A 14,999-nucleotide genomic window follows, 5' to 3' on the forward strand; every position below is an offset into this window, starting at 1 on the left:
TTATTTTTTAAATATATATATAATTACAGTATTTTTTATTTTTTTAAGTTTACATATTTCTATTTATTTTATTTTCTCTTTGTGGCTCAGCTGAAGTTTTTAATAACTTGTCCCATCATGAGACTGACCTATTCTGCTTCATTACATATTAATGTGTCATTAATTGGGTATTTGTCAATAAGAGGTTACTAGGCAATTAAAAAAAAAATAATCTCATGTATTTGATCCCTTTAGCCAGCCCTACAGACCAGCATTTAGGGTTCTCCTGTGTTTTGGAATTACATTTCTGTCTTTTAGAGGTAGACAACCCCCCCCCCCTCCCCCTTCTATGCCCAGACAGTAATGATCGTGTATAGACTGGTACTGCATGTGTATGGGCATTCCTAACACTCACAAGAAAATAGCACTCAGTCTGCTTTTTGTGTGATTTTTTTTTTGCAAAATTATTTCAAAGTGATAGTCAAAGTATGAGCTTCAGAGCCATACATTCTGTAGCTTGTGCTGGGTCACCGCTCACCCCAGGGCTCCTGAGACATCCCCATTAGACGCACGCTCCCTGAAAGTTTGTCTGGGGTTGTGTTGGTTAACTTGCTTTCATGGTCGCCGATTATAATATCTTTTGCAAGCATGACATTTGCATAATGTAGCTGTGAACTTGACTTCATCTCAAATTATTTTTGCTTGCATACCTGCCGAATCATCATCAACCCAAACCACCCCCCCCCCCCCCATCCCACATTACTTCTATTGTTAGTGGGAGACTTAGGAGGGAGTTCCTTGCGTGTTCTGTGTAACCTTTCACCTACCCAGTCCCAGTCTGCCTTGTCTTTAGTTTCCACAGCCTCTATGTTCCCAGCATCAACAAGCAGCCTTAGTTACCAAGGCCTTGAGCCATGTGCAGAGGTGGGAAAACCCCATACACCCAAAACTTCTTGTACCTTTTTTAAGCCTTCTTTTCTTTAAAGTAGGCTGTGAATAGCTGATCTTTATGTATATATGAAACAAGGAGTATTCCTGTGGTCTTTTGTGCAGTGCCGGCAACACCCTGGAATATACTCTTCAGCATTCTCTGCTCCAGGCAAAGTGCCTAGGGCGACCGGCTTGAATGAAGCTCTCAGAGAAAAAAAAAAAAAAATCTGCCATTCTGTTTACCTTTTATGGTTAAAATAACAGCTTAGCAGAGAGGCAACTTCACGGAGAAACGATTTTCTTCAAATCGACTCAGGCGGCAGGCGAGCTAGTTTAATCACCCCTAGAGAGCTGAACAACTGTGAGCACAATGGGACACAGAATCATTTTGTGTGTAAATGAGCATGGCATCCTGATTACTTCACTTTACATGGGCAAATAGCTTTTACAAGCAACATTTGTGCAGTTAGTCGTCAGAGGCAGGGGGAAGATAATCTCCCTTTTCAAAGAACTTGATGTGCTGTTCTGGAGGAAGGGGTGGAGGTGGGGGGAGACAATGAAAAAAAAAAAAGACATTTCCCAGATAATTTGAAGGCCTGGCGGTATTGGTTTTGCCTACAGCAAAACAAGCCATCACCCAATACCCCATGTATCAAGGCCACCCTCCCTTTTGTAGGCAATTAGAGGCAGTGGTTCTTTTAAAAACACTGACTAGTGTAATAGTGTATAACCCAGGGTATGATAGCACAGACCAAAGCCGCGAGGGTTGGACCAGTCCCAGAAGCCAGGTAGCCAGTATGGTGAAAAACTACAGCTCTTGAAGGTTACTGAGCCATCACTATACATGTCAATAAAAGCACATGGACTTGTCTACTAAGTGCCTACCAACTCCCGAACTGAACATTATTCTTGCCAGTGTGAAGGAGCAAAGGCAACAACAAAAAAATGATGAGATGGACAGAGTATGAGGATGTGAGCAATGGAAGATTCTCTTGGGGTAGCAAGGTTGGAAGAAAAGTCGAGAAGGTTAGAACATTTTTAACAATATTATCTTGTTCTTGCTAGTTCATTGACAACTGGTGCCACCTTTCACATCCCCAGTGGCGTTCATGCAATAAATATTTAGGTAACGAGTGGAGGGAAAATTTTGTGGGCATGTCATTTCCAGGTGAACATCAAATTAATTGGGTTTGGTATTTTGATGGTGGCCAAACAGAACATTTTTGTTGAAATTGTTCATGTCTGACATATTTGTGTGATGTTTTGGACCGCCGAGCGTCATACAAGGACGTAGGCTGCTCTTCAGAAAGCATTTTTCTTTATCACAGGTTGGAACTTTGTCGGATTGGGTGATGGATGTATATATAAGATTATTTGACATCCATTTGTGGCCACAATGCCCAACTAACCTTTCCTTTCAATAGAATTCCAGAAATATATGAAATGTAAATGTAAGGAAATAAAATATGAACACTAAAATAAGTTATTGGAAAGCCTCTGTGTCCTTTCACCTAGTTAGAGTGTGGATGGACCTAAAAGTGGCCAGTGGTCCAGCAACCACCGATCTCATAGTCCTCCAAAGGTGTATGATGATAGTGATAGTCCACTAAATGGTCCCCCCCACCCACAGACAGCTGTCTAAACCTGACAGCACAGAAGATCACCACATCTTTTTTTCTTAAGTGGAATGGGAAACACATTTTTCCTACCTTTCACCGCAGTGGAACAATTTGCAGTGAGTGATATTGGTTTAATGTGTTTTATACTGTGAAATAGACTTTAGCAAAACATTGCAATTCTAAAAACCCACTGACGGGAGTGGATTGAAAAACTGGATTGCCTGATGCGTATGTTGGAACTGACAGCCCAACTACGTGACCGCCTCACATCCACCTGGGGATCTTGGGTCCTCTTCTGAGATAATACCTTGGTCCAAAGCCGGCATCTAAGTGACCCATGTAAGATAAACTAAGGACCCCCTTTTGTCAGGCATCCTTCAACTCATTGTCATCACCCTCACTTTTTTTTCTTTTTTTTAGCTTTTCTGTCTACCATTGGCTCCTACACTATAGACTCTCCCCAGATGGAGTAGTTCCACGCATCACCCGAACATTCTGATAAACCTAATCAACATTGAGACCATAACCCAAATATGTAGCATATGCTGTCAAGTTTACCAGTCTCGCCAGATTGATCATTCGTGGTGTGTCTTTTATGCACCATATCTATAATGTGGAGTGTAAGATTTAGTCCATGTATTACACAGCTCTGTTCTGTGCCTTTATTGTCCTTCTATTTCTATATCTACTATTTAGAATAAATAAAACAATCTTTAAAAAAAACCTTTAGGCTGGCCATACATATTTGATTTTCTTGCACAATTTTCCTTTTAGATTTATGCTAAACTATGTAGATCAATGGCCTGCCTAATTGGATCCAATTGAAAGCTGTTTAGTTTTGACCTTATATGTTTTTTTTGTAAATCTAAAGGAAAGTTGTACAAGAGCATTGAACATGTATGGCCAGCCCTAGAAAGTGCTTCAGCAACGTGCTGCAACTACCAGTGACTTTGATATTACCGAAAACAATAATAATTTATTCAACTTTGAACAGACCAATGGCATATAATGCAAGCATTCCATAGGTAGTGTGGCATCCATTGGTCTTTCCATTGAAGTCACTCTATCTATTAAATTATATTACAATGAGGAAGCAAGAAAAAAATCACTATATTCTATCGCTTATTAATGCCTTTTTTACAAGGGATTTGTGCATAATTGATGACTTCGCTGATAGCCAGCGCCAAGCATCTACTACTTTTTCAGTAAAAGACTGTAATACGGTACTTTCCAAAGCTTACTGACAGTTTCAGACAATGCTCCCCTTGGAATCTTACTGAAAGCAAATCCTTTACCTATGAACAAGCAAGGTCACATTTCTTTACAGCAGATGGAGACAATTTAGAATTTGCTTTAACTTTTTTACATGTGTTGCCAAGGATGAGTAAAGAGCGGTGGAAAATCAGTGGCGCTGTCTGGAGTTGGGAGAATATGTAGACCTTGTTGAGCATTTTGAGACAGAAAATAGTTGTAAAAAATGAAATATTGCAGATTGTATCACATTGTAGCATTACTTGTACTCTATGGTTATGTCTTTTTTTGCAGCCTTACTATGTAACTATTAGGAGGAACTCAGACTCAGCAGAAATATTATCAATTAGTGAACTACTGCAAGTCAAGTGCTCTTTCCTTCCTAGTCAAATCCCCTGCAGATTTGTTATATTATGTTCATATTATAAAATTAGTCATTAGTAAATGAATCATATGCAACTATGTATACATTTTGTTCTGGTCAAAGGAGCTTGCAGTCTACAAGATTAGCATATATTTGACTATCAATATTAATATCTTATCAATGTAAACAGATGACTGTATCTCAGGAAAGCCTCAGTATCTGTTGTCATATTGAATGCTGTGTGTATATTATCCGGGGTGCATGTAGTAATGTGATCCAGAGTCCTTTAGGCACTTTCATTGTGTCTGCCTTCTCCATGTATTGTGTAACAGACTGTACTAAGTTTATTTTACAGCCCAGCAGTGATTTCAGTCTGCGTGCATTATACTACCTAACAGACTGTACCACACACTTCTTCTGTTGCACTCTGGTAGTGAATATATAGTCTAAGGTTTTTGGACAACACAATACATTGTTGCTGCACAGTGTAACTGGCATATTATTATGCATATCTTACATCGTGGATATCCTAAACTTCTGTGATGGTGTTTTTTTTTTTTTTGTTTTTTTTTTGCCAACATGTAGACATCACCTCCATCTTTGCAGTTAAAGTAAAGCTCCTGGAAATCACAGGTATAAGCCATAAAGAGATCACTTTTACTTTTTATGTTCATGCTCCTTTAAATCAGCAGTGGAACATAAAGAAACTGGGCACATTCTCTTTAAATGTCTGTCTCTGTAATAGAATGCAGCATAGAGTCTGGAGCTGATATGAGATATAATATGTCAATTAATATCAGAATTATTATTATAGTGTAATACTAGTCTGAAAACACTGATGGGCTTAGCAGAAACCCTGGTTCCTTTGGGAGACTCTGTAAACAAGAACTCTTTTCTTAGTGACAGATATCCTTTAAATTAGAACTTCATATATGCTTAGGAAAAAGGTGAGACCTGTGACAAGCATTGAAGAGAAAGGCACACAGTACTAACTCAATGGAACTTTGATGGCCAAGTAATGGGCAGAGAGAAAAGGAAATACCTGAAGGCTTAGCCCTTGTACACACGGTCGGAGATTCCGACAACCAAATCCGTCAGATTTTGTCTGTCGGATTTTGTCTGTCGGATTTTGTCCGAAACTGTTGTATACACACGGTCGGACAAAGTTCTCGGAAAATCCGACATGATGACGTTATTTCGTTACGACGGGACTATGTTCATGCTAGTAGCCAATAGCTTTGGTGTAGGAATTTGATCTGAGCATGCACTTTGTCCGATTGGAATTCTCTACATATGCATTTTGTAGGAAAATTTTACCAACAAGTTGGAAAACTTGGTCCGTCGGATACTCCGATGGAAACAGTCCGATGCAGACCACACACAGTCGGAATATCCGACAAAACGGTCTGATCGGACACATTCCGTCGGAATCTCTGACTGTGTGTACAAGGGCTTAGAGAACTTCAAAAGTCTAGAAAGACTGAAATGACAAAGAGATAGGTAGATAGATGGATAGATGGATAGATAGATAGATGGATGGATATGAGAGTATATGGCCAAGTATTGGACACAGAGAAAAGGAAATACTTGAACGCTTTGAGAACTTCAAAAGTCTAGAAAGACTGAAATGGCAAAGAGATAGATAGATAGATAGATATGAGAGTATATGGCCAATTAATGGACACAGAGAAAGGGAAATACCCGAACGCTTAGGCTGGCCATACATTATATAATTTTCCTGTTCAGTTTTCCTTTAGATTTACCAACACCATATAATATGAGGTCAAACCTAAATATTTTCAATTTGTATGCAATCAGGCAGGCCCTTGCACTACATAGCTGAAGATAAATCTAAAGCAAATTGAACAAGAACATTGTATAATTATGGCCAGCTTACATAGTTACATAGTTAGTAAGGTTGAATAAAAACACCAGTCCATCCAGTTCAAACCGAGTGAGTGTCTACAATTGTCCCTATCCCTGTACATTGCACACTTACATCGGTCCCTACCCTCAAGGAGCCCACAGAAGAGAACTTCAAAAGTCTAAAAATTCTGAAATGACAAAGGGTAATAGATAGATAGATAATTGGATATTAGATAGATAAATATCTATCTAAGTCAACACAGAATATCTCAGGATTCTTGTATGTGGTAAATGGATCGTTTATAAAAAAAAAAGTGTGTAATGTATCCTACACCAAGACAAAAATCAAGTGAGAACCTTTATTATTTGATTTATCCTTAATGTAGGTAGATCTTATAAGAAAATTTTGGTTTACTTCCCATATCTAATATCTCTGTTTAGCCCCTTGCCGGCCATTATGATGGTCACTATGATGACCTTATTTCACAATGTGTGCTAATTATGATGTAAGGTAAAATCTAATTACATTGGGTTCCGTCGCCTGGTTCATTTTCATTGCTGTCCACACTACACAAAATAAATCCACAAACTAGGGTCTAAATGTAGTGGGGCAAAGGAAACAACCGATTTGTGCTCAAATGAAGAAAAAAAAAACAAAAAAAAACCAATACAGGGTTGAAAGTGCCATCTTTGGCTAAAGCTAACAGATGTGGCATGGCAGTGCAGCAACTCTGAACGATGTGGTGGCACAAAGGTCTGCCAGGGCCACTAATGTCTTCTCTCTTCACCTCTCTATTGGAACAAACATGGCTGAGCCCAGGCAATGGTGGCGCCAAGGGCCAGTCAGATTGCATGTTCATTTCCAACCACCCTTGAATGTCCATAGGTGGTTGAATCACACTAATGCTATTAAGGACAAGGAGACAGACATATACCATCATATACAGAATAAAGTTGTATAAATCCCCCCCCCCCCCAATCTGCCTTCCTTCTTCATCTGCTGTCTCACCCTCTAGTAGGCTGTTCCGGAATGTTATTTTTACTCATTAAAAAAGTTGCCACCTCAAACGCAAACCATCAGGAAAAGATTATATTCTGGTATCTGTATATGGTTAATACTTGTAATGACAATAGATTCTAAAACTATTACACTGCCGGGGGTGCTGTCAGCTTTTATTTATATGGTTTAAAAAAAAATTGGAAAATGAAAAGAAAAAATGGTTGCTGTAAATACTTGTGTAGAGCTGGGCTTTAATTTGATTGTCATTTGATATTGAAGTTTATTGGAAGCCAAAATGTTCTATTTTATTTTGGATAAAGTAAGGAATAGTTAAAATCTTTATTTTTTTTATTTTTTTGTGTGTCTCGGGGAGATTTCTCTTCACTTCCTGTCCTGTAATAACAGGAATTAAGTGGAAATCCCTCCAAAATTAGGAAGATCACCTCTTAGCTGTTAACACAAGAGGTGTCCCCACTGGAAGATTTCCACTCTAGTGATAACTCCATATTTTGTATCTTCCCATCAGTTTCAGTCCTGGGGGTCACCAGGGAAAATAGAAAAGTTAAATCTCCCTATCAGGAAAACAGGCAGCAATACAAGACAGAAGGAAGTTCTAGCCTCTAACTACTCTATGCAGAACAAAAACATAAAAAAAAACTTTGGCTTTAGCTACACTTTACAAAAAGATATTGATAAGATAGAAGGAGTCCAGAGATAATAAAAAAATGGTGACAGGTCTGATGGATAATACCCCAAAATCAGTGGAGACTTCAGAAACTTGATATGTATAGTCTTCAGAAAGGAAGGTAAAGGGGAGACATGACTGAAACCTTTAAATACACCAAAGGGTTGCACAAGGTTCAAGATGGCAGTATTTTCAATATCAAGCTAAGATCAAGAACACGGGGACATGACCTCAACCTAGCATTAGGAAAGTTCTAAACTAACCCTAGAAAGTATTTTTTTTACTGAAAGAGTAGTTGATGCTTGAAATAGACTTGCAGTGCATCAGTCAACAGTAAATTAATTGAAACAGGTATGCGACAAAAAAAAAACACAAAAAAAATATAAATAAAAAAAAAAATAGGACAGACACAATGGACCCTTTGGTCTTTCTTCTGCCATCACTCTTCTATGTTTAGGTCAACTATTAAAATCCCATACATAGGGTGACAACGCTGCAGTGACGTCATGGTAGAATGAGCAACGTTACCACCTAGTAGAAAGATGCTGAAATTCAAGGGATCTACCGGCAGGATCAAAAACTAGTGAAACTATATTACAGGAGGGATGCAACAAACAAAAATAGTTGTGTGATTACGATTGACAGCCTTTATAATATAGAGTATGTAAGGTGCCCCATTAAGGGCTGCAAAGGTTTTCTTTTGCATGGAAAATGAGGGAGCCCTAGTTTTAATTTATTTATATATATATATATATATGTGTGTGTGTGTGTGTATATATCAATACACACACACACATGCGTATATGCTGAAAAGGTAGTGCTGAATGGGTTAACACAATCGGCCTACTGTACAAAGGTCATAGGTAACTTGTACTTTGTACTCAAGATTGGGCGGCTGGTAGCAATTTAGAAGTTTTTCATGTGTACATCAAAGGCAAGTGGAGTCTTGGGCATCCGTAATGTTAATCTATGCCAATTGGCGCTGGTAGGTAGATTGATGTCAGATTGTTCCCGTCTATTAGGCTTCTTTAATGACCCCTCTTCATCAATAAAAAAAAAGGAATAATTTTAACATCTGTATTGTTTTCTTTTTTGTGCACAGGTAAAAAAAAAAAAAAAAACAGAAATGCTACAGTAGGTAATCTGATGTGTAAGAAATAAATGCCTGAAGTCTCGAGGAAGTCACTAATTTAGAGGTGTCTTGTTATTGAGACGCACTTGCAAAAAAAAACCTGAATCTCAATTCGCAAATTGGCTCCACGTTTGTCAGGGGATATTTCACATCTAACACGTAAGCCCACAACCTTTAATTAGAAATTTTGCAGTTTGTTTTGTGCCCCTGGAGGCTGACACCTTGGAAAAAAAAAAAAAAAAACTGCTCCTGATTTCGCCTTGCTAATAAGCATATTCCTCCTACCCTCTGGTATTTTAAAGAAAATGATGCAAAAGATGTTTAATTGTAGCAGTGGCAATAATTTGTAAGGAAAATGTATTATCAGGGAGAAAGCAAAGATGATCTGATTAAATCTGTGATCACATCACAAAATTTGGCCTGTTTGTACTGAAGGGTTGTTTTTTTTTTCTTCTATATTTATTTTTTTTCTTTTGCAATCAGGAAGAAGGCAACATGTCCCGTCTGTCTCTAACGCGTTCGCCGGTCTCCCCGTTGGCTTCGCAAGGAATTCCTCTCCCTGCCCAACTCACGAAATCCAACGCACCAGTCCACCTTGACGTAGGGGGACATATGTACACAAGCAGCCTAGCTACCTTGACGAAGTACCCCGACTCCAGGTAAGAGATGTCACTTTGTTCATTTTCGTGTCAAATCTGATGCCAGTGTTGTGCGTACTCCCAGTCCGCGTCCTTCTTTCAAATGCCAGACTCTTGAATATGTTATTCGTACAGATTTTCTTTGCACTAAACAAATCCAGAGATTTAAGAATTCTAGCATATCGATGGAAGATTAGGAGCAAGTGACTGATTCAATTTCAACTTTCTGTTTGAGCCATTGACAACCAAGCATGACAGTTTAATGATGAATCCATAAACACTTTGTTTAAAGTAGATATAAACCCTAAATGGATGAAACTTAATATGCACAATTTGTTTTTTTATAAAATCCTCTTTTTACCCTTTTCATTCCCTATTGGCTGTCAATGCTGTTGCTGTCCTCTAGCCACTTCCTATTGCCTTGCACTTGCTCCTGCGTTGGCTGCATGCTATTGCTCTGGGTGGTGACGATGTGTGTTGGCATGGCCACTTGTAGTCTCTAGTAGGCACGTGCTGCAACACAGGAGAGCAATTGCCAACAGTTTTCACTCTATAGCAGGAAATCCCTGAACACAGACCTGCATGTCAGGATCACCAATAAATTTTTTTAATAAAAGCTGCAAAGATTGAAAACTTTTTGAAATTACATTAACACATTTTATCTTACATGATGTTTTGGTGATTGTGTCTAGATCTACGTTAAGCCTATGTGTGGTCTATCTAGTCCTCCCGTGCTGCCTACCTTAGTTTTTTCTCTAAAGCTGAAGATTAGATTGCATATCCTTATTGTAGCTTTAATTTGCTTGCTGTATATTAGCCTTTCTCAACCAGGATTCCTCCAGAGGTTGCTAGCAGTTCCTTGAGCACTTAACAGTTTCTGCCTCCCAGATGAGTTATTAACACTAATAATCTTTTCAGCTATCTGTAAGGGGCATTTTTCTCACTGACCACCAATGTCGGAGCATTCTTCCCACTAGCCAGAAATCAAATGGGCATTCTTCCTACTGACCACAATTGTGAGGGAAATTCTTCCCACTGACAACCAATTCATGGGGAATTCTTCCCACTGACCACCAATGTAAGGGGTTTTCTTCCCAATGAACACCAATGAAAAGGGAATTCTTCCCAAGGACCACCAATGTAAAGGGAATCTATCCCAAGGACCACCAATGTAAGGGGGATTTTTCTCAGTGAACACCAATGAAAGGGTAATCCTTCCCAATGAACACCAATGAAAGGGTAATCCTTCCCAATGAACACCAATGAAAGGGGAATTCTTCACAATGAACACCAATGAAAGGGTAATCCTTCCCAAGGACCACCAATTTAAAGCAAATCCATCCCAAAGACCACCAATGTAAGGGGAATTCTTCCCAATGAACACCAATGAAAGGGAAATTCTTCTCAATGACCACCAATTTAAGAGGAATATTTCCGAAAGAAAACCAGTATAAGGGAAACCTTCGCCCTCTGATCACTAATGCAAGTGGGTCTTTCTCCGCTGATCACTAATATGAGGGCACCACACCTACTAATAATGTATAAAAGAACCAGTGACCACCAGTTTAAGAAAGCACTATACTGACCATCAATGTAAGAGGCACTAGTTTAAAGACCATCACTATAAGGCCATGCACACACACACTCTGGGCGTCTAGGTCATGCACATCCAATCCTGGCATTGTCATGTAACCGGGAGACACAGCCTGGCAAAGTCTATTACAGGCCAAAATAGCTGCGGCTGGACCTTGTACCAAGTGATACTTGGCTTTAGGACCCTATAGGTTCAGGGACATATCCCTGGAAAGCAGATATTTTGTGATTTATTTATTTTTTTCCTTGATTACCAAATGTGAGCATGTTCTGCTATTTTCACAGTCTGCATTCTATTTGTGGTCATTATTATTTGTTTAATTGTATTATGTTGAATTATATTATACATTCCTTATTCTTTTATTTATTCCTTTATCCACACCTTTCTATTCATGCTTATGTCCTAATAGCGGAGGGGTTTCCTGAGGCCTGTGTGTAATTTAAAGTGTCCCTTGATGACAAAATGTTAAGTAAGGGTGCTGTACAGTGTAGAGAAAAACATTGATCCACGGAAGCGATACAACTGCAATAGGTGGGAAAAGCCACGTTTGCCCTCCATGTTTGGTTTTTCCTTCCTCCAATTCATGTCTTTTGAACCTAATGGGCATTTGTAATTTTCCAACCTATTATGTACCTTTAGATAGAGCTGTGCTCATCCCAAACTTGGTTAAAGTTGAAATAAAGTTTCAGAGATACTTAGTTATGTACAGCAGTGTAGGTAATAGGGAATTGCATGCTTTTTTTCTTTTTACATGCTTTCTTTGCTCTCTCATGCTGGAGCTCTTCCTGTAGACTCCTAATAGGAACTTCCTGTGTACATGTACACACTTCACCAATGGTTGAACCTGTTTCTCTGCTTTGTTTTAAATAATACAAGCAATGTCTATCCACAGACACGTTGTGTCCTTGGGTGACATTGCTTCCTGTCCTAGCATGACAACACAGCAGATGAAGCGTTGTGATCCTAGCACAGGAGGTGTCTTGCTTGTATGATTAAAATGAAAGCAGGGCACGTAAAAGAGGTTTAACTCTTTGACATTACGAGTACAGTATATGTGCAACAACTTATTTGATTTAGGTGTTTGAGTTAGTAGGTGACATCTAATACATCCTATGATTACCTTCCGCAAGTTATTATATTATTGAAAAGGATGCCGTGCAAATGTGGTTTTCATAAAAGATTTTAATACCACCTGTAGATAAATATAGTTCTTGATATGTTTACGGTGAAGGTGGCTTAGTGGGGAGAGATGTATTAAGTAAAGCTGATATTCTGTCCAGTGGGCCTGCAAGGTTCAGGGTACGAGATAGCTGGACCGGTTGGGATCGGGGATTCCAGAGGATGGGAGAGACTCTTGGGAAGACCCGAAGGTCAGCATGGGAGGAGATGATGAGGGAGCTAGAGAGCAGGAGGTCTTGGGAAGAGCAGATACGAGGTTTGGGTGATGGTGATGTAGCATAGGGCAAAATTGTGGATTGCTTTACACCAGTGGTCTCCAAACTGTGAACCAGGAGCCGGATGTGGCCCTTTGCTTGCTCTGATCTGGCCCTTGGGGTACTATTTCACCAACTCACACCAATGATGGAGCACCATTCCTACCACTGACACCCTTTATGGAGCACTGTTGTTCTCATTGGTATCCATAATGGATCACCTTTCCTCCCATTGAAACCAATAATGGGGCACTGATCCTGGGGCATTTTCTACCCCCACTATGTCACAATCTGACCTCCCTAAAGCCTGAAGGACAATAAACCTGCCCTTTGCTTAGAAAGTTTGGAGACCCCTGCTTTACATATTGCTATGGATAAGTCTGGCAGCAGATAGATCAACCAATAGTCGTTATCAAAATCATTTCCCATATTTATAAATCTGCAGCTTTCATTGATTGATAATAATAATAATAAAAGGAATAATTTAATGTTTTTCCCCATTATTTTTCATATATTTTCCCCGGTGATCCTGCCATAAGAGTCCTTGCTTGGTGACAGCCCTCTGCGCCTGTCTTCCAACTGTGCTCCTGCACTGTCACCCTGGAACACAGGCTTCTGATGGAGACTACAATAGTCATTACAACATACATTACACAGGCATGATCCACTGTTTTCACCATCAGATATACCGCCCTGAAAATTGACATTCAGCCATTGCTGAAGTGTATATAGGCTGGATGTGGCTGCAAAGAGGCTGCGGCAGCACTGAGATGTAAAGGATGAAAAAAGGTCAAAACTGTATTTCATAAAAAAGAATTATAATAATAATACATTCAGGAATTGTTTTATGATATTCAGTGCTAAATAGATTCAAGGACCTTTGCCAGTTTTAGACTTCCTGGTGATTATGCCAACTTAAAGCGGTATTAACCCAAAGCCAAAAATGTAATACAGTATATTTTAGCTTACCAATCACAAGATATGATTTGCTGCATTCGTTTTCTTTTTTAGCCTTTTTTTTTTTCCCTCTGTTTTCACCTGGTGATCTGGCCAGTAGCACACCTCTACTTTTAAACAAGAGATTGTGAAATATAACTGATGAGCACTACTGCCTCCCTTCATTGTAATGGGCAATCTGAGGGTACTCAGTACCCAGTGCCGTCATAAGCGGTGTGTGCCTGCCGCATCAACAACAATATGTCATTCAACAGCACAGTAGATGCAAGGGAAAGCAGAAAAAAGATCCCATAAGAAAATTTGCGCTGAGTTCTTTTTTTTCTATTGGTTCAGGCTTTTATGTGGTATGTAGGAGGAGTGACCACACACAGAAAATGTGGCACAGCAAGCAAGTGCAAATGTGAACGTCTCATCATGAATTCCCCCTTTAGTTAAATGGTACATTGATGGCTTCAGATGTGTAACCCTAGAAAAAAAAAAAAAGTTGCATACCATTTTCCTAGTCAGGTGTGACCCTTCACCACAGAGTTAGGCCGGGTTCACACTATTGCGAATTGGCTGCTATAGCAGGAGATTTTTCCCGGCTCTCTATGGAGCCGGTTCACAAATCTCTGCTGCGGCTCCGGTGCGAATTTGCACAGATGTCCTGTGTGTATTTTCGCCCCTTTCAGGTCCGAATTCAGCCCAAAATTTGGTCTGAAATCAGATCTGAAATGGTGAATGGGGCCACACCGGACCCCTGCTGTGAGCCGCATGCAAAGATAATGTGCTTTAAGCCCGTACGTGTTTTATTTTTTTTTATTTAGCCCAGCACTGTAATTATCTGCCTAATTAGCAGAGTTTTTTTTTATTATAGCGATGCAGACAAATTGGCTTTGCTGTGTTTTCCGGTTGCGTCTGACCGGCCTCTGCCCCGACTTACAAACACACAGGTTGTGATCTGGTGTAATAAGCTTCTGGAACAACAGGTAAATGTGTAACCAGCTCTTCACATTCAGCAAGGTCATCCTGAGTCTAGAAACGGATGCTGCAGCTCATCTGTCGTCATTTCTTTTTACCACAAGTCTCTGAGGTGAAAGAAAAGAAGTGCAGCCCTCAGACAGAGGGGTAGTTCAGGGTATGCGGCATATTTTGGCTATGAGGGTCGTGCTTGTAACATCGTAATTAGAGACAAATGCTCGCTTCCCTGTGCTACCAGATGTTTGGCTTCAGTTACCACTATTAAAAATCTATTCGCCATGTAGTAAGATTCTAACAGTCCTTGTGTTGATTTCAAAGGGTGACTCAACCTAAAACATGGGCCCATAAAAATAAGCTACTAATAGCCAATTCAATGCAAAATTATTAATTTTGCGTGTTAGCTGGCAAGATAACGCACCAGCGCCTTCCATCTTGACAGTCGGTGTGCCTGTGGATCGTCGGCCCTGAATAGGAAGGGTAAAACTTGAGATTTGAGTTTTAGAGGCAGCTCTTTGTCAGCCGGGGATTTGTGGGGATCTCCAGAGCAGTCAAAAATATATAGAAAGAGTGAGAGTGCCATACAAATTACAT

General features: G+C 39.6%; 1 protein-coding gene across 1 annotated transcript in view; it reads left to right on the plus strand.

Annotated features, from left to right (window-relative positions):
- The first annotated feature begins 1,488 nt into the window (after positions 1 to 1,488).
- The window catches only part of KCTD15 (potassium channel tetramerization domain containing 15), a 68,436-nt gene continuing 54,925 nt past the window's right edge, over positions 1,489 to 14,999 (plus strand). The window contains 3 exon segments of the mRNA XM_077452786.1: positions 1,489 to 1,847; positions 1,849 to 1,935; positions 9,310 to 9,485. Coding sequence (XP_077308912.1) covers positions 1,770 to 1,847; positions 1,849 to 1,935; positions 9,310 to 9,485 — 341 coding nt within the window. The 5' untranslated portion in view covers positions 1,489 to 1,769.

The sequence above is a fragment of the Lithobates pipiens genome, unplaced genomic scaffold (genome assembly GCF_037356315.1).
Source record: "Lithobates pipiens isolate NorthernLeopardFrog02 unplaced genomic scaffold, aLitPip1_a1.2 Scaffold_10, whole genome shotgun sequence".
Classification (NCBI taxonomy): domain Eukaryota; kingdom Metazoa; phylum Chordata; class Amphibia; order Anura; family Ranidae; genus Lithobates; species Lithobates pipiens.